Source organism: Microcebus murinus, chromosome 6 (genome assembly GCF_040939455.1).
Source record: "Microcebus murinus isolate Inina chromosome 6, M.murinus_Inina_mat1.0, whole genome shotgun sequence".
NCBI lineage: Eukaryota > Metazoa > Chordata > Mammalia > Primates > Cheirogaleidae > Microcebus > Microcebus murinus.
This window is the reverse complement of record NC_134109.1, coordinates 3,173,778-3,193,759: the sequence shown is the minus strand read 5'-3', so window position 1 is coordinate 3,193,759 and position 19,982 is coordinate 3,173,778. Positions and strand designations below refer to the sequence as shown.

General features: G+C 38.8%; 1 protein-coding gene across 12 annotated transcripts in view; it reads left to right on the top strand.

Moving 5' to 3' along the window:
- The window catches only part of MARK3 (microtubule affinity regulating kinase 3), a 91,062-nt gene that overhangs the window by 23,348 nt on the left and 47,732 nt on the right, over positions 1-19,982 (top strand). For all 12 annotated transcript variants that reach the window (XM_076003694.1, XM_076003693.1, XM_012746323.3 and 9 more), the window contains one exon: positions 5,860-5,913. In XM_076003694.1, coding sequence (XP_075859809.1) covers positions 5,860-5,913 — 54 coding nt within the window. The remainder of the gene's footprint in view (positions 1-5,859; positions 5,914-19,982) is intronic.

Genomic DNA, 19,982 nt, shown 5'->3' with positions numbered 1-19,982 from the left:
TTTGCAAATTCACCTACTCAATAAAATTTATTTGTAACCCCCAAATCAGTACAGTGCTTTGGCAGTCATTTTTTGAATGTGTGTGCACATTGTCAGCTGAGTTCAACAAGGCAACACTTCTCCCTCATAGTGTAAACAAATGTCCTTTCTGTGGTCTATTTAATGCCCCCCCCTTTTTTTGCATTTTTGTGTTTTCCATTAATGATTTTACTATTTCAGGTGGCCCTCAAGAAGCATGGCACTGAAGCACTATCTAGTCTTCATAAGTGCAAGGCTGTGATGTGCATTACAGAGAAAAATGCATGTGCTAAGATACGCTTCACTTGGGCATGAGCTTCACTTGGGCATGAGTTATAGTGCTGTAGGCAGTGAGTTCAGTGTGGACCAATAATACATTGTAACAGAAGGTGTCATTAAACAGATACATACATAAAGCAAACTTAGGTAGTGATCAGTAGATGAAAGTGTTGTGACCACAGACTTGCAAGAACCTAACCCTGTATTTTCCCCTGGGAGCAATGGTACGGTATTTACCAATTCAATGATCACAGTGACTTTTTAGAATATTACCATGAATAATAAGAATTGACTGTATCCCTTTTTTTTTTTTGAAAGAAGAGGCTTAATTATTTCTGGTATTTCTCTTTACACATGCATGGAGAATGGTGTTAGGAAAAATCATGGAATTTCCTCATTTGTTTGATGATTTTTGTTTCTCCATTTTGTTTCTCCATTTTCAAGAGTGGAGCCCTAAGAAGTAAACTGTGAGCTCCCTCTACATGGAGTGGATAGATAGAAAGGCACTGGTCAAGTGCCTGCCTTAGCTTCCTGGTGGCTAACATGGAGAGTTGGCCTTTACATTGGGACCTTCCACACACACAACAGTTATTTTCTCTGAACAGTTAAGTTTTCCCTTCGCCCACTCTAGGCTTATCTTCCTGTGCCCTGCTGTGTGTGCCACTATACCATCGTGAGGTTTTTTTCTCCCAGAAATTTTGGAGTCACTTGTCTACTGTTGGCACCTCTTCCATTCTCTTTGCCATTCTTTGTCATTTTGTGTTTTTTCTTCAATTGGCCTATCAGGTGGGAGAAGAGAGATGCATGTGATCCGAATGCCATCTTTAATCAAATGTTCTCATTATAGCTACAAAAAAACTTTTCATTTAGTTATTTTTATTCAAGTTGTATATTAGACAATTTAAAGAGTCAAGGCTTGTTACCAAAAAATAGTCACCTAGATCAGCAGTCCCCAACCTTTTTGGCACCAGGGACCAGGTTTCATGGAAAACGGTTTTTCCATGGAAGGTGGGAGGGGAGGAGGCAGAGCTGAAGTGGTGAAGTGAGTGATAGGGAGTGGCTGTAAATACAGATGAAGCTTTGCTGCCTCACCGGCTACTCACCTCCTGTTGGAGGCTTGGGCACAGTGGAGCTCTGTGCGTGGTCCCTAATAGGCCGGGGACCCAGGGTCTGCAGCCCAGGGCTTGGGAACTGCAGACCTAGACCCTCATGGCCCCCATTTTCTAGTCTGCTGAGATGGCCACTTTGTCTTTTAAACTGATTATTTAGGTTTTACTTTCATATCTTTATAACGTGCTTCTGTTCTTATTTTTCAGTTCTAGGCATTATCTATAGACTTTTTATTATGGTTTTCTTAAAGTCATTGACATTTCAAACACAGAAAAACTTCTTTAATTGAAATGTAACACACATAAAAAAGTACTCAGTTTGATGAATTATCACAAACTAAACACATTTGCATAACCATGACCCAGGGCAAAAAAAATGTTCTGACCCACACCTAGAAGCCTCTTCCCTCTCCCCTCTTCCAGTCACTTCACTGTTCCTCCTCGCCAAGGGAACCACTGTGCTGACCTATAATGTGCTAGATTAGTTTTGTCTGTTTTTTTTTTTGTTGTTGTTTTGTTTTTTTTTTTTTTGAGACAGAGTCTCGCTTTGTTATCCAGGCTAGAGTGAGTGCCGTGGCGTCAGCCTGGCTCACAGCAACCTCAAACTCCTGGGCTCAAGCAATCCTCCTGCCTCAGCCTCCCACGTAGCTGGGACTACAGGCATGTGCCACCATGCCCGGCTAATTTTTTTATATATATATCAGTTGGCCAATTAATTTCTTTCTATTTATAGTAGAGACGGGGTCTCGCTCTTGCTCAGGCTGGTTTTGAACTCCTGACCTTGAGCAATTCGCCCGCCTCGGCCTCCCAAGAGCTAGGATTACAGGCGTGAGCCACAGCGCCCGGCCAGTTTTGTCTGTTTTTAAAAAAGCACTGTACTAATGGAATCATACAGTACATTATTTGTATCTGCTGCTTGTAACATTCTTCCATGTTGAAATTTCCTTTTGTAGCCAACTGTTGTAATTGTTTGGCTTGGTCTCCTTTGCTTTGGATTGAATTGTATTTCCCCAAATTTGTGAGCTGAAGCCTTAACCCCCAGTGTGACTGTGTTATTTGGTGATAAAGTATAAGTTAAAAGAGGTCATAAGTGTGAGCCTGATTGATAGGGTTAGAGTGTCCTTATATGAAGAGACACTAGACAGCTTGCTGTCTCCACTATGTGAGAACACAGTGAGAAGGTAACTCTGCAAGCCCGGAAGAAAGTCCTCACCAGAACCCTGATCTTGGACTTCTAATTCCCAGAACTGTGAGGAAATAATTCTGTTGTTTAAGCTCCCCAGTATGTGGTGCTGTGTTATGGCAGCTAAAGCTGACTAATAAACTATCCTTCAGGCTGTATCCCCTTAAAGGATTTGGGAATTTCTTTTTTTTTTTTTTTGCTTTTTTAGTGGTTGTGGATACTTTAACACCTTTTGGGAGCAGGGTGTTAGGATTTTTTGACCAGTAGTGAATTGACAGAAAGTGGCAGATAAGGAGTTTTCTCCAGTGGGTAGGTGCTGTGAGTTCATTGGGCCCTTTTGGTTGAGGCTTGTTGGGGGAAGCCCTTCTAATGTATGAGCAGATCTTATCCCTATTTTGTAGTTTTCCACTTTGATTCTGGCATCAGGGTGACTATAAATGGAATTTCCCAGAACTTTACATAGGAGGTTGCAGTGGCACTCCTCTTTCATCACCTAGTGAACCCCCTTGGCATTTGCTGTGTCCCCTTCACCCAACTCCACAACCATAGGAACAAGTGGGTGGTCTTCTCCAGGCTCCACCTTTCTGAGGCACAGCAACCGGGTGACATTCACAGTTCTTGCCTCTTTTGGTGACCTCAGAGTCTCAGTTTTGTCTAAACTCCCTAGACTCCAGCTCTGGGCCAGGGTTATTTTGGTTTAGTCTTCCCAGCAAGGGAGCTGGAAGGAAGAGAGGATTAGGAACTTCCCCCTCAGACTGCACGTACACATGTCACTTTAAATGATATTTCACTCTTGGGGACACTTGCTTTTAATAAAATGACTGTTTTCTGCAGTTTGATTAAGCTGGATGGAACATATTTGAGCTCCTATTTTTTGCTTCAGATGATATTTGAATAGTAGTACCTAAGATGAAAATGTATAAACAGAATCGGAAGAGAATCTTTAGACTAGGAGGAGGATATTGAGCAGAGCCACAAGAAACTAGTGATTGAGTCCAGTCATGAGAATAGAAACCAGTTCTCAGAAGACCGGAGGGAAGAACTGGAAAGGCAGCATGTTTGACAGATTTGACCAGGAGGAGGAGGAAAACATGATGGAGGCCAGAAAAAAATATCTAACATGTTTCTTTGGAATTGGGAGATCCAAGTATAGCACATAAAATTACCAGTGAAAGTAAAGTTCAAAAGAAATTAATTCATTTAACTTTCATTTATATAATTTTTAAAACCACATTGTTCTGTTAAAACAGAACCTACTTCTTCACTGTCCTCTCTTCATCTCTAATATGTGTTTGGTTACTGATTATGGTGTTTGAGGTCTCAGATCAACACAGCAAACGTTTATTAAGTACCCCTTGTGTGCTAGGTGGTATGCTAGGGCTATAAAAATGAATAAGGTGTCTTTTCGCTGATTGAGATCTGCACAAGGTAGTCAGTGTTTGCATAGTTCATCAGCCATCATTGTCTTCTGCTTCCTTACTTTCCATTGAAACACTCATTCATTCACTCTTCACTCCTTCCCCAATTCTGATTTGCCTCCCCCTGGGGTTGAGGATGATAGTACTTCCATTCCAGGGTCAGAATAGATGGATGCCTCACTGTAGCGTTTCCCTTTCTGTAGCTCTTCTGGAGGTAATAGATTCATAGGGAATAAATAACTAGGGCAGATGGAGGCTTTGGACCAATTTAACAGTTTTTAAAAAACAGTGTTAATGCATAGTGTGGCCATCCTGAAAGTATGGCCTATACTTTGAGTAGGGGACCCTTGGAGGTTTTCTGAGACCCTTTCAAGGTGCCTGCAAAGTCAAAACTATTTTTGTAATACTGTTAAAACATTTGCTTTTTTCATTCTTTTTTACACATGTAGAGTAGAATTTTCCAGAGGCTATATGATGTGTGATAATTATAACAGATTGAATGCAGAAGCACACATGAAAATTTCATAAAAAATAAGTTACTGTGTTAATGTGTAATAGGTTTATTATTTTGAAATGATTGTTAAATACTTATAATTCTGTTTTCCTTTGTAATATGGTAAATATCCATTAATATAACCCACATTTGGGGTCTTCAGTAATCTTTAAGAGTGTAAAGGTGACCAAAAAGTATGAGAACCACTAACAGAGAATATCCAGGCCCTTTCCCCATTTTGGCTACAGATGCTCCTTCAGTTCTATGTCTCACTGGCTGTGTGTTGTGCATGGCCTCTCTGATCTTACGGGGCGGGCTCATTTGCTGATGTGGCCCTCAGGTTCAAAGCTGATTTAATTTAAATTCCCTAGTCATGGCAAAGCCTCTCTCCACTTAAGTTCCCTTTCCTCATCACTCCCACCCTCTCCTCATTCTGAATACCCACAGTCCATAGAAATCATTTTCATCCAACCAGTGACAAGCCAACCAGGTGAGGATGTTGGTGCAGGTCTACTTAGTAAATATGAGTACAACTGATTCTTATTTCTTTAAGATAAAAAAAATGCACATAAATAGAAGCTATAGTTCTTTCTTCCTGTATTCTAGCAGCTTATTTTTATATGCTGGTGTACTCATCCCTTTCTGAACAAAGGCTGCCAGGTTGCCCTTCTGTTGCCTCTGTACTTATTTCACTTGGTTAGCCCACAGATTGGTCCTTCTGTAACTGCCTAAAGGGCTTTTCTTTCTTTCTTTCTTTCTTTCTTTCTTTCTTTCTTTCTTTCTTTCTTTCTTTCTTTCTTTCTTTCTTTCTTTCTTTCTTTCTTTCTTTCTTTCTTTCTTTCTTTCTTGTCTTTCTTTCTGTCTTTCTGTCTTTCTTTCTTTCTTTTTTTGAATAAAATATTCTTAAACTTTTCAGATTCAACACTGACCTATTTATTAATTTGTTAAATTCTTATTATACAGTACACTCTTGGGAATATTCTGGGCTATATAAACCTATGAAAGCTATAGTTTCTGCCCAGGATCACAGAGTCAGCTAAAATTAAAGTGTCAGATTTGCTAAATAGCATATCTTTCTAGAATTGTTTTCATTATATTCTGTATCTCTCTCTCTTTTTTCTTTTTGAGCTTTGAGGGAAATAATTTCCCCCTTGTCTATAAGTAACTTAAATATAAAATGTTATAACCCTTATTTTTGTGACGCTCCTATTTTCAGTTGTGCAGTTTTATAAAGTTACAGTTGCTTATTATACTGCTAAGTTTTAGGTTTTCAAGTTTGCTTGCTTTTTAACAATGCCATATGTTATTCTGTAATTTCTAAATTCTTAAAGTCCAATAATATTTATTATTTTTTTCTAGGTTGCAATAAAAATAATTGACAAAACTCAATTGAATCCAACAAGTCTACAAAAGGTAAGATTGGTGCAGTATCCAGTATTTTTTAAATGATTTTCAGTGCTAATTGCCATCGAATTTGTTCCTTAAATACCTCATTTATTACTTTATTGTGTTAGTGCTATAAAGCTTCCTATTTCTCAAATGAATACAACTTAAATGTAGTATTATATAAACATAGTTGGGTATCTTCAGTTGAAGATTATGATTTTTAAATGTTCTTAATGGCATAAACTGGAAGGCTGTACTTTTTTGTATTTTTCATTGATACAGTTGTACAAGGCCATATCTTTTAATTGAATGTTCTAAATATTGAATAGAGTTTTAAAAAATAACAGTACAAAAATATTTTCATGTTATTGGTATTGTGCAGATTTGCACACCTTCCTTATGGCTAATACTGAAATCTTTCAAGTCAGCACTTTGGCTTCTTAAACTCTTAACATGCTATGTCTAATTAAGATGTGATTACTAATTAATATAAAAGGGAAATGTAAAAGTAAAACATTGTAGGAGTGAAAAGGCATGTTTATAAAGCTCTGTTGCTATTTATATCATTTAAGTTAGATCAGAAAGTCTCTGCCCTGGGTAGATTTTGAAAGTCCTAATGCCTAGACCACAGTATAGATTAAATTGCTTAGGTAGGGCCCAGGTGTAGGTAATGTCATTGGTGCATCAGTGAGTGATTAATGAGCTTCGTAATAAAATCCTTCTAGTTTTGCAAAGCCTTTTTATATACTTCATTTGATTTCTAGATTTGGCCTAGAAATCTAGAAATTAGATTAGTAGTTAGGAGGTACAGAAACCATGAACTAGGAACAGGAAGTCCTGAATTTAAGTCCTGGCTCTGCCATTTAGCTGAGTGTCTAACTTGAGCTTGAGCGAGACACTTAATTTTCTGGACCTTGGGTTTTTTGTCTTTAGAATGGAGATAATTTCATCTTCTCACTGTCGATGTGAGTCTTCATAAAATAATGCATATAAAAGAGTTTTGTAAACTTCAAAGCACTGTACAGTTGTGAGATATTTTGATAAGCGTAATTCTCTATAAACATTACTAATACATTCCTAATAGTTATTTATATCCTGATAATATTTAAGCCTTGTCCCTGTTATATGTATAGGAGGTGAGGAGGGAGATAGACTTCATCTTGCATTAAATGTGTTCAAACAAGTGATTCTTCCTGATCTGCAGCCCATATTGGGCCTTAAGGCTTCTCTGGGTGGCCCTGGAACAGATCTAAAAATCCCAGTCCTTTGTTCTGAAGAGTCAATTTGCCCATTTCCTTAAACTTTCATTTCTTCATATATCTAAGAACTTGGTACTAATAAATATGTTAGGAGTTACTAAAATTTGGTATTCAGGACTAAAATTAACATATAAAGAACTTTACTGAGGACTCTAATTCAGTATTCTATGATGTTATAAGTCTTCCACTATTCATATGTACCTGAATATAATTGGAATTTTAGCCATTTTCCAGGAAGAATTTTATCCTAGAATTATGTCAGGTTGGCTGTAATTTCCCCTTATTTCCTTGCCTGCTTTTCTTTTTTTTCATTTTTTTTTTTTTTTTGAGACAGCCTCACTTGTTGCCCAGGCTAGAGTGAGTGCCATGGTGTCAGAGCTCACAGCAACCTCAAACTCCTGGGCTCAAGCAATCCTCCTGCCTCAGCCTCCCGAGTAGCTGGGACTACAGGCATGCACCACCATGCCCGGCTAATTTTTTCTATATATATGAGTTGGCCAATTAATTTCTTTCTATTTATAGTAGAGACAGGGTCTCAGTCTTGCTCAGGCTGGTTTCGAACTACTGACCTCGAGCGATCCGCCCGCCTCAGCCTCTCAGAGTGCTAGGATTACAGGCGTGAGCCACCTCGCCCAGCCCTGATTTCTCTTCTGATGCTCATTTAATTCATGTGGAACCCATCTATCCAGCTTATTTACTGTGCCAATTTGTTTCAAATGGTCCAATATTGTTAGAATAGTAATATCAAATGTTGCTGCTAATTCACATGTAGGTTGAGATTGATTAGCTTTCACTACTGCTTTAGCTCTTCATTATCCACTTTGGTCTCAGGTCGCCCATGTGGCTTATGCTCAAGATTAAAATCACCAGAACAGAATATCTCAAACCTTCGACATACTGTGTGTTCATTAGCCTTCGTTGGTATTTCAAGCTGTCTGCACTGCACTGGTTCCACAATGGAACTCATATTCAAAAATAACATGAATTTTGGACTTATCCATGGTTTCACAAAAATTGCTCTAAAAAAAACTTTGGAAGATAATCACAAGCCAAACATGCATTTGAAAGACTGAGAATGTGCCTTTACAATAAACATAAGAAGTGTCAAAGTGAATGTCAGAGATACCAGCTATCAAACTTAGCACTTAAGGAAATCAGACATTTCATACTTAATAACCTAATATTATTAATATTATACTGTTTGTCTCATTATCAATTTAGTATATGATAGATTGTCTGGTTAGCCTGATAGTGTGATTCTGCATATTTGCAGCAGCATTCATTTTGGCTTATAATCTCAAATAGTTAAAACTTTAAGATTTGTTTGTGGTATTTGTTTAAGTATGAACCACCCACAGAAGACTTATCCGAAAGCCATATCTATCCAAGTTAAATAACTTGATAAGTATACTTTTATTTTATAGAACATTGTCTACAATTGTCTTATAATGTAAATTAGAAGCATTCTATGTACATTTGTTACATATTCTTTTTCACCGAGTTCTTTTTCCATGGAAAAATGGCAGCAAGGTAGAGAGTCTAGGCAACTTTGGCAGCCCCTTTTGGAATAGTTGTTCTTGCAGCCTTTTTTCTTCTCAGCACTATTCACAACTGTATTACACTTGCCTCGGGAACACTTCTCAGTGATTTCAAGTCCTGAAGCCACAGAAGCTAACATTCACTTTAAGGAACATTCTGCCATCAACAATATGTAATCTGTTTTTACTGCCACTGTGAAAAAAGGTAGACTGGCTAATTCACACAGCATTTGAACACACATGTTAAAATAGTGTCGATTTAACAATATTCAGGCTTGCACCCTGGGTCATGTACTTTTACTAAATGTATATAAGTAAATCTGAGTTACTGCATATTTGCAGATTACGTTATTTTCAAAGATGGGTGTCTTCATTTTTTCTTTGTATTTTTTCAGCCACTGAGTTAATAAATGTTAGATTCTAGTGAAGGATTTATTTTTCTGTATTGTTTTTATACTCTTTAAGTACTTTGTTTTTTTTAAGAGATGGGATCTTACTCTGTTGCCCAGGCTAGACTTAAACTCCTGGGCTAGTCCTCCTCAGCTTCCTGATTAGCTGGGACTACCGGTACACGCCACTGCACCCAGCTATATACTTTTTGACCTCTAACTACTATTTCTGGTATACTATTCTCTTCATAAGCGTCTCTTAGGTCTGCTTTTAAAGAACTCTATGATGTGTACCTATAATGGTTTTGAAAATAGCAGGAATAACAAAAATAGCTGCTTACTAGTTTTATAAAGTCATTTTTAGTTTCAGTTTGCTTATATATTGGGTAATCTTGCTGGGCCATGTTTTATTAAATCTGAATCTGTCATTAAGAAGGAAGCATGGCTCATTAAAAAAAGAAATGTTGGCCGGGTGCAGTGGCTCACACCTGTAATCCTAGCACTCTGGGAGGCCTAGGAGAGCAGATTGCTCGAGGTCAGGAGTTCGAAACCAGCCTGAGCAAGAGTGAGACCCCATCTCTACTATAAAAATAGAAAGAAATTAATTGGCCAACTAATATATATAGAAATATATATATAGAAAATATATATAGAAAAAATTAGCTGGGCACGGTGGCGCATGCCTGTAGTCCCAGTTACTGGGGAGGCTGAGGCAGCAGGATCTCTTGAGCCTAGGAGTTTGAGGTTGCTGTGAGCTAGGCTGACGCCACGGCACTCACTCTAGCCTGGGCAATAAAGCAAGACTCTGTCTCAAAAAAAAGAAATGTTTACCTGTTGAAAAATACTAGAATTTGTTAAGACATGCCAGTATACCAAGTATAACCCAACTAAAGCTACTAGTGTTCTTTTTCAGTCTTTGGATTAGATAGACACAAAGAAGGAAGTATGAGTAATGGTTAGGAGCATGATGAAGCTAGACTGCATGGATTCACATGCAGGCTTCAACCTGTCCTAGCTGTGTGATGCATCACTGAACTTCCCTGTGTCTTAGTTTCCACATTTGTAAAATGGAAATTATAATAGTACCTTATAAGTGTTGTAGTGAAAATTAAACAAGTTAACATATTAAAGCACTTTGCCTTGGTTAGGAAGATCACTTGAGGCCAGAAGTTCAAGACCACCCTGGGCAACATAGCAAGACTCTATCTCTATAGAACTTTTTTTTTTTTTAAATAGCTGGTGTGAGGCTGGTGATGATTCCCTGTATAGTCCCAGCTACTCAGGGAGGCTAAGGTGGGAAGATCACTTCAGCCTAGGAGTTGGAGGCTGCAGTGAGCTATGATTATGCCACTGCACTCCAGCCTGGGTGACTGAGTGATATCCTGGCTCAGGGTTGGGGTGTTGGGGGTTGGGGAGTGGGAACCAAATTAAATAAATAATAAAAACACTTAGAAGAACTTAGACTAAAGCATGGCTCATGGTAAGACTCTGTGTTTGCCATTATTGTGTGTGCTTCTAAATAGTTTTTTCGTTTGTTTTGTTTTTGGGGTGTGGGGTATGTGTTCTGTTTGTTTAAACCCTCCCACCGACTCCCAAACACACATGAAATAAGTAAAGCCTAAGAATTGAATGGTAGGTACTGGCTGGGTCTCTTTTACAGGACTTAATTGTAGGTGACTTCTGAGAATAACTGCTAATATTTACGCATGTAGTAAAAATAATGCTGAGCACTGTCCTAAGTGTTTTACCTGTATTAACTCACTTAAGCATTACTACTTCATGAGGTAAGTTCTATTCTTAAGGAAAAGGGAGCCAAGGAAATTGAGTAAACTGCTCAAGGTCCCCTAACTCATAAGTGATGGATACTTGGCTGGTCATCCTGTGATAAGTGTAGGTAGCGAGTCAGGTGTTAATGACCTCTAAATGAGAACATGATTGCCATCGTTCAGATGATAGAGAATGTTTGGGAAGCAGCCTGCTAGGATCACTGCTGTCTATTAGTTGACGTAGGAATCCATGGTCGTTAGATACTAGAGTGTGCCTTCCTTGCTCGCTATGTCAGGCACTGTTAAAATGCACTGTGGGTACACTGTTGAGCCAAGTGAAATTCCTGCTTTCATATAATTGACATAGTGGTGGGGAACAGCAATAAACAAATATATAATGTCATGTCAGTGCTATGAAGAAAAATAAAGCAGGGTGTATTAACTGTTTTCTTATTTTCTGTAGTCTTGATGCTCTGACATCTGGGGCTTTGCTGGTCCCTCTCAGGGTGAGCTAATTCTTAGAAATAACACACTACTCCCTTGTGAGATTGCCTTTCAGATGCAAAACAGCCAATTCAGTGTTCTAGTTTAAACCACCTCCTCTATCTGGCTCTTACATTCCAGGAGGCTGTATTTCTCTGCCCTAATCACCCCAGGGTCAGGTACCAGACGACTAGAGCCAGCTCCTATACCCTAGAACCTATTGAAATTATTTAAGCAAGTCAGTCCTAAGCCTCCTTACCCTGCCGTACCTCTCCCATAATTGTGATAGAGGCTTTGCCATTGCTTTTCTCTGGCTCTTTCTGCCCTTGACCCACCCAGGTGCTTCCTTGTTTGGCCCTGTGTGGTGTGGCTGGTCCTCTCCTCTTGGGAACTGTAACAAACTGTTATTTCATTGGCAGTCCTCTCATGATCTGTTGGCCTCACCATGCCTGAGGAGTAATAAAACCAGTGTTTTAAAACACAGGGTGAAGAGATAGTATTGGAAAGAATGTATCAATCCCAAATGAAAAGTAGAGGCATCCTCTTAGTAACTCATTTAAAAAAAAACATCCTTATTCTTCTGAACCAAGATTTGTGATGTCTGTAATGAGTCAGATAAGTGCTGTTGACTTTGAGTCACCCCATGTGGTGTGCAGTGGAATTTTACCTAGACCTTTAAGGATCTAAAGCAGTGGTCCCCAGTCTTTTTGGCACCAGAGACTGGTTTCATGGAAGACAATTTTTCCATGGCTGGCGTGGGGGGTGGGGTGGAGGGAGAGTGGTGCCGAGCTCAAGCAGCAGCAGTACACCCCAGTTTCTAAGTTTCATGGAAGACAGTTATTCCATAGCGACCTGACCGGTACCATTGGAGACTGCAGATCTAAAGAGTTTTCAAGTTTCCGAGTGAAAAGGAGAGGAAAGACTCTTGCAGAGCTCTTTGCAGTACCTGAATGTTTTCCATTAAGTGTTGGTGGGAGGATTACACACAGCAGCTACAGGCGGCAGAGGCCCTGATTCAGTCTTCTTGGTGGCAGAAACTCAGTTGTTACCATATTGCACTACAACCAATTTAAACAGTATATCTTTTTGTTAAACTGAAACTACTTAATTACAAATAAGAAATTTGTAACACATAATGAAATAATTGATTTTTAAAAAATATATATTTATGATAGCTGGTTAATTAGCCACCCTAAGCACATTCAGGGGTGGAGGCACACTCCTTCCCACATCATCTTGTTCCAGTGTTCAATGGCTTTGTTATTAGAGCATTTTTCTTACTTTGGAGTGGCAACTCATAGAATCTGGTTTTTTTGTTGTTTTTTTTGAGACAGAGTCTCACTGTGTTGCCCAGGCTAGAGTGCCGTGGCATCAGCCTAGCTCACAGCAACCTCAAACTCCTGGGCTCAAGCGATCCTCCTGCCTCAGCCTCCCGAGTAGCTGGGACTACAGGCATGTGCCACCATGCCCGGCTAATTTTTTCTATATATTTTTAGTTGGCCAATTAATTTCTTTCTATTTTTAGTAGAGACGGGGTCTCACTCTTGCTCAGGCTGGTTTCGAACTCCTGACCTTGAGCGATCCGCCTGCCTTGCCCTCCCAGAGTGCTAGGATTACAGGCGTGAGCCACCTCGCCCAGCCTGTCATAGAATCTTCTACAGCACTGTTCTTTATTTTGCCATATGGATCTATAGAGGTTAAGTCTATCACTCCAAACATAGATAGCCCTTAGAGATCGCTATTTTGAGTCTTCTTGATTTTCCGTTCTCTGGAGTAAATAATCTCAGCCTCTTTGGCCACCCACAGGAGTCACCCTCAACAGAGGTCTAGTTTATTCCATCCTTAGAATTGCTTATCCCCCCCCTTACCTGAATTTGTTTAATTCCTGCTAAAATTCATTTAATTGATTTTCTGCCATAATTCAAGTCTGGGCATTTTTAAATAATGAATCTTTTGTATTAGCTGTCACTTCTAGTTTGGTGCTAAATTGGATATGGATGTCTTCATCCAATTAAAATATTCAACAAGGCAGGAACAAGACCCTACAATGGAGAATCTGTTCTTCTAAGTTGGTGCTGCTGGTTGTGTGTGGTGGCTCACACCTGTAATCCCAGCACTTTAGAAAGCCAAGGCAAAAGGATTGCTTGAGACCAGGAGTCTCTACAAAAAACTTAAAAATTAGCAAGGTGTGGTAACATGCACCTCAAGTCCCAACTACTCTGGTGGCTGAAGCAGGAATATCCCCTGAGCCCAGGAGTTTGAGGTTGCAGTGAGCCATGATGCTCCCACCATACTCCAACCTTGGTAACAGATACCCCATCTCCTTAAAAAACAAAACAAACAAACAAAAAAATGAGGCAGGGGGGTGATAAGGGGAGAGAGGAAGTTGATGCCTGGGCTAGAGTGCAATGGCATCATCATAGCTCACTGCCTGCTACAATTCCTGGGCTCAAGCAATCCTCCTGCCTCAGCCTCCTGAGCAACTGGAACTATAGGCATGCGCCACCATGCTAGAGCAGTTTTTTTTTCTTTATCATATCTTATAGAGACATAGGGTTTTGCTATTGCCCAGGCTGATCTTGAACTCCTAGACTCAAGTGATCCTCCCACCTTGGCCTCCCAGAGTGCTAGGATTACAGGCTACTGTACCAGGCCCATCTGCCATTTTTAAATCAGACTTTTATAGTAAGACAGAAAGGGAAAATCCCTGTGTTATAAATTTTTAATCAGATTTACTGAAGAAAAAAATACATATATGCAAAATACGCAGTAAGTTGCCAGATGTTTATTTGAAGCATTATTGACTCTAGAACCCATTCATCAGGATCTTTATGGGCAAATCCTGCTCACATCCACCTCAGTCTGCTTGTTTGCTTGCTTCATTCATTTCCCTCTCCCAGTTCATTCCATAAAATAGAATAAGTGTCCAGTGAGCTGAGCAGTTGGCTTTAGTGATAGAGGCTGAGGAAAGCAGAAGCAAAGAACAGAGAGTATATTAGTCCTTTCAAAGTTACTTTTCTTGTAAGGCAGTGACAGGAAAACAGAGCAGTGGAAGAATAACTGGTTAATTAATATAAAAGTTACTTTCAGTTACTTTTTGTGTGTGAGGATTAAAACACAGGGAACTTTATTATCATGTCCCTTCAACTGGCCTGCTTGGAAAATTGGCTGTTATCTCTCTCTTGATTTCTAAAGTCAGATAACTTAGTTTAGAATCGAAGATGTAAAACTTTTAACATGAGTGACTCCATTTTGATTTCTAGTCTCATCTTCTGGGGCCTACTGCAAGAACTTAGTCTAAAACTATGGCCTCGTATAATTTTTATTTAATGATTCTCCTAGTTTAGTCAGGCTCTCATCTGGGTGAGTGTAACTGAAACCTGGGGCATCAGCACAACTCTCAGTGTACCATCATTTTGGGCTTCCAGTCTCAGCATGCCACTTATAGGTTAGGGTGCTCACATAATCATGTGTTTCTTTGAGTTTTTATGGCTTAAGCCATAAAAAGACCATTATGAGACATACTATTACAGCTGTCAGGGGGATAATACCAAGAGTTTGGAATATGCTCCTTAGCTAGGGTCTCTGTGAACCAAACCAACTAAAATCAAATAGCCAGATGAGGAGTATACCCATTATACCCATTTTAAGCAGGTAGTCTGCTGTACAATACCTGATGTATTTATCAGTGTGCAACAAGAAGTGTCATCAGCTGCACAGATTCTTCCCTAAACAGTAGGAAAGTTAGTAGATAATCTAGCATCCCGTAACCAGGTTAAAGTGGGAGAGCAAGTTATCCACAGAAGCTACCAATTGTGAGATTTTCTCTACAGCATTATCCTGCCAAGTGAAGAGGGTAGGCATAAAGAATTAAGAGGGGTAAGAGTCTAATAGTGTTGGGGAGTCTTGCTCTGTTGGTTTTGGGAAAAGCTGTCCACAGCATGAAGTCAGCAACTTCCTGTCCTATTGTGCAGTTTGACTGTCTCTGGTTGTAGCATTGGACATTCTGATGAACTCTTTATGTGGCCCATGTATCAGGCATGAGACTTGTCCCTTGAAATTTACATCGAGTTTTCAGCTTCTGCTTAAAGCCCTTTTAGGAAAGCAGTTTTTGTTGGAGAATTGTAGCCAGATAATAGAGAAAACTAGAAGAATTCAGAATGCAGTCCAGTCAGGAATGATCTTATCAGGTCTGTTTCTGGAAGTTATTTCTGTGAATTATCTTAATATCTTAGCAGCCTTTTTTGTTTCTGATTTCAAATTGGGTGGTATAGGGTTATTCATTGTGCCTCAGTGCCCCTAGAGCACTAGACACTTACCCAGGAAGAGGAAAGCTGCTTTCTTTTTAAAGCTAGTGTCTGTTTTGGAGCCAGTTAGTGCTTAGAGCTCTGTAGCAGTAATGGCCTTTTTTGGCATTCCAGGGAAGCTTAGTTATGGGACAAATCAGGGAACCTTATCGTTTGAAGCCATAGAGAACCAATTCATGCTTTTCATGCGGTCTGTAGCCTAATTACTTTTATTGCAGTCACCACTGGGTTATTTAGGGCACTCTTGCTTCAGCCTACTTAAACCAGTAGCTTTCAGTGTTTGCTGTGCATTAAAATAATTTGTGGAGATTTGTTTTTTAAAGCACGTTTCCTTCATAGCACTTTTCCTCCCTAGAGGCCTTGGCTTGGGTCTAGAGTGGGATGTGGTGATCCCAGTGAGAATGTATGCTAGACTTCCTTTAATTACCTTCAAAGTTCTTAATTCCTGTCCTGTTCCATAAGGTAACTTATTTTAAAGATGACTCCTTCCCCAGTGTTCTAAGTCTCATAGACTGCTTCTACTGCCACTGGTGAATATCCCCTCCCTCTCTGGAACTCTTTCCTGAGAAAGCCTCAACACCCAGTTCCTGGCCTCCTTTACCCATTGGGTGAAGCACAAATCATTTTGGGAATCTTTTTCATTAAGCAACTCTTTTTTTTTTTTTTTTTTTTTTTTTTGAGACAGAGTCTCACTTTGTTGTCCAGGCTAGAGTGAGTGCCGTGGCGTCAGCCTGGCTCACAGCAACCTCAAACTCCTGGGCTCAAGCGATCCTCCTGCCTCAGCCTCCCGAGTAGCTGGGACTACAGGCATGCGCCACCATGCCCGGCTCATTTTTTCTATATATATCAGTTGGCCAATTAATTTCTTTCTATTTATAGTAGAGACGGGGTCTCGCTCTTGCTCAGGCTGGTTTTGAACTCCTGACCTTGAGCAATCCGCCCGCCTCGGCCTCCCAAGAGCTAGGATTACAGGCGTGAGACACAGCGCCCGGCCCATTAAGCAACTCTTTTCATCTCTTTCTTTTTCTTTGTTACTGCCTTCTTCTTTCATTTTCTTATATTGGCTTTTAGCAGGCCAGCAATTCATGCCATTAACAAAAGTAGTAGTAGCCATTTTAAAAGTAGTTATTGCAATCTTGCATATTGTTCACAATCCAATGTCTGCATTCAGATTAGTGTAATAAATCTGACCAATTAATACAAATAGATGGCAAATGAAATCTAAGACAGTCTTTTTTTTTTTTTATTATACATATATCAGGTATTGAAAACAAAAACATCTGTGTATGTCTTTATTTTTAGATTTCCAAAAAGGTAGAAATAGAAGGTATAACTTCTATCTTGCTGCTTCTTTTTAAGGATGTTTTTTAATTTACTGTCAGACTTATTTTTGTTTTGGCAAGAAATACTACAGCTTGATATTTAGAGTACATTGTGAATTGAGAATATTAAAATGTATATTTTTAATTGTACCAGTGATTCATTATACTATTTTAGAAAAGTCCCCAAGGAACCAAATATTTTAAGTAGATTAAACTTAGAGCTTACTATGGATCCATTTGCAGAAAATAAAAAAGTGGGCACAAATTAGGCCTTTGGGAGAGAATCATAATAACAGCAACATCAGCCAGAATCACAGTCCCATGTCTAGTGCTCACTGTGTGCCGGGTGCTGTTCCTGTATTCTGCATGTCAGGCCTTCTTTAATTGTGTGAGTAATGGGCCAGGGAGGTCAAGTTCCTTGGACTCGGTGAGTGGTGGAGCTGGGTTGGGACTGGGTAGTGTGGCTCCAGAGGTCAGATTCTTAATAACTATGCACGCTTTACCAATATCATCGTGTATTCTTTTCACAATAATCCTGTGAAGAGGCTGTTTCTTAATTTATATTTTACAGATGAATATTTCTAAGATTTTGCAGCTTGTTCAGTCATCCAGTGAGTCAGGGATTGAACTAGCATTAGAACCTAAATCCGTAATATCAAATAGCTTCCTTTACACCCATTTCCTTAGAACTAGACATAGCCCTTACATATGAGAAGGATAGCAAAGGAACATACTGATGTTCACCTTGCATATGGTAGATACCCAGTAAAATCTGTTGAATTAATTTTGTTAGTACTAAATTGATTTTAACACTAAATTAGTTTTTCCTGATACTGCCCTGATCCTAGTAATCTTGACTGCCAACCTTAGGTTTTGGGGATGGGAAAATTTCTTAGTTTTCTTTGAAATATTTGATCATAAAAAACCACATTGCTGCTACTGTTATTTTAAATTTTTAAAAACTGCTTCATTATATTAGTTAGCTAAATCTAAGTACTTTTTAAAAATTCAGTTTTTTTAATTTTTATTAAATACTGACTACATACAAAAGAATATTCCATGTTTAGAGTATAAATATATATGAAATGAACACCCAGATACCTACCATCTGGTTTAAGAAATAGATCTTCAGCAATATCTCTAAATGAATCCCATGTTGTACCCCTCTCCAACCTTGTTCCCTTTCTGTTTCCCACCTCCCAGGTAACCACTAATAAGGATTTTGTTATTATTTTCTTGCTTGTCTTTATAATTTTACCACATATGGCTCCATCATCAGTATCATGTAAAGTTATAAACATTATATAAATGGAATCATACTATATGTATTCTTTTCCTATTGCTTTTGGTTTCCCTTGCTCAAATTTTTGTTCCATGTTTGATGTATTTAGCTGTAATTCACTTTACTATGTCAATTTTCAAGATTATATAATGTTTCATTATATGGATATACCACCGTGTATTTATTTACTCCGTGGTTCAGGGGCATTTGGATTGCTTACAGCTATTTTTATTATAAACATGACTCTGTGAATTGTCCTGTTATGTCCTGATGCACCTGTGAAAAGTTTCTTGAGGATATATACTCAGTGGTAGAATTCTCAGATCACAGGCCATTTGTTTTCAAAGTAGTTGTGCTAATTTTTATTCCCACCAGTAGCATATAAGAGAGTGTGCAAGTAATGTATCCACATCAAAATTTTATTTTCTCTGATTTTTTAAAATTGTTGCCATCAATCTGGTGAATATAAAAATAACATCTCATTGTGGCTTTACTATTTCCCTGATTACTCATGAGGTAATGCATCTTTTTATATTTCTGTTGGCTTTTGTCTCTTCTGTAAAGTGCTTATTCAAGTCTTTAGTTTCTAGTGGATTTTTTTCCTTAATAGTTTTAGGAGATCATTACATATTCTGGATACTTTTTATTATATGAGGCAAATATCTTCCACTTGATCTTTTCAATTTTTTTTTTTTTTTTTTGAGATGGGGTCTTGCTTTGTCACCCAGGCTGGAGTGCCATGGCACCATCATAACTCTCTATAACCTTGAACTCCTAGGCTCAAATGATCCTCCCATCTCAGCCTCCCAAGTAGCTAGGACTACATGTGCATGCCACCATGCCTGGCTACTTTTTTCTTTTTTCGTTTTAATTTTTTGTAGAGGTGGGGTCTCACTCTGTTACTCAGGCTGGTCTTAAACTCCTGGGCTCAAGCCATCCTTCCACCTTGTCTCCCACAGTGCTGGGATTACAGGTGGCTACCTTGCTCAGCCTCTTTTAACTCTCTTGATGTTGTCTTTTGATGAATAGCAGAGGTTCCTAATTTTAATGCTGCTGAATTTATAAGCCTTATATCATCTGTACTTTTTGTGACTTCTCTAAGAAATTATTCTCTACTTGGGGACATCTTTGTCTTCAAGTTTTTATAATCTTTAAACCACCTGGATGTTGTGTGTGTTGTGAAATAGGGATCTAATTTCATGTCCTTTCAGTGGTAAAACACCAAATGATAACTTGAACCCCAAAATACGTAACAGGTGAAAATCTGAGCTAAATTAATAGAAACACAGGAGTAACAGAGAAGACTTTATAACTTGCCTTTCTCAGGTCATGCAATAACTACTCTAGTCTTTAATGACTATAAGGTAAATGATTTCCTCCGAATTTGGCCATATATACTAGTATAACTGTAAGCAGTAGTCCTGTTAATAAGATTAAGAAACCTGACAGTTCTTTCCAGGCTACAATTTCTGAATATAGAGCAATAAACAGAGTGAAACAAAAAATACGTGTGGAACTTAAAACACATGAAATTCTTGGATAAAAGAGAAAATGCAAACCAAAAGCACAGTATATCTAGAAATTAACGCTCAAACTCCTGGGCTCAAGCCATCCTTCTGCCTCAGTCCCAGCCTGTAGCTAGGACTACAGGCATGTACCACCATGCCCAGCTAATTTTTTCTATATATTTTTAGTTGTCCAGCTAATTTCTTTTTATTTTATTTGTTTTAGTAGAGACAGGGTCTTGCTC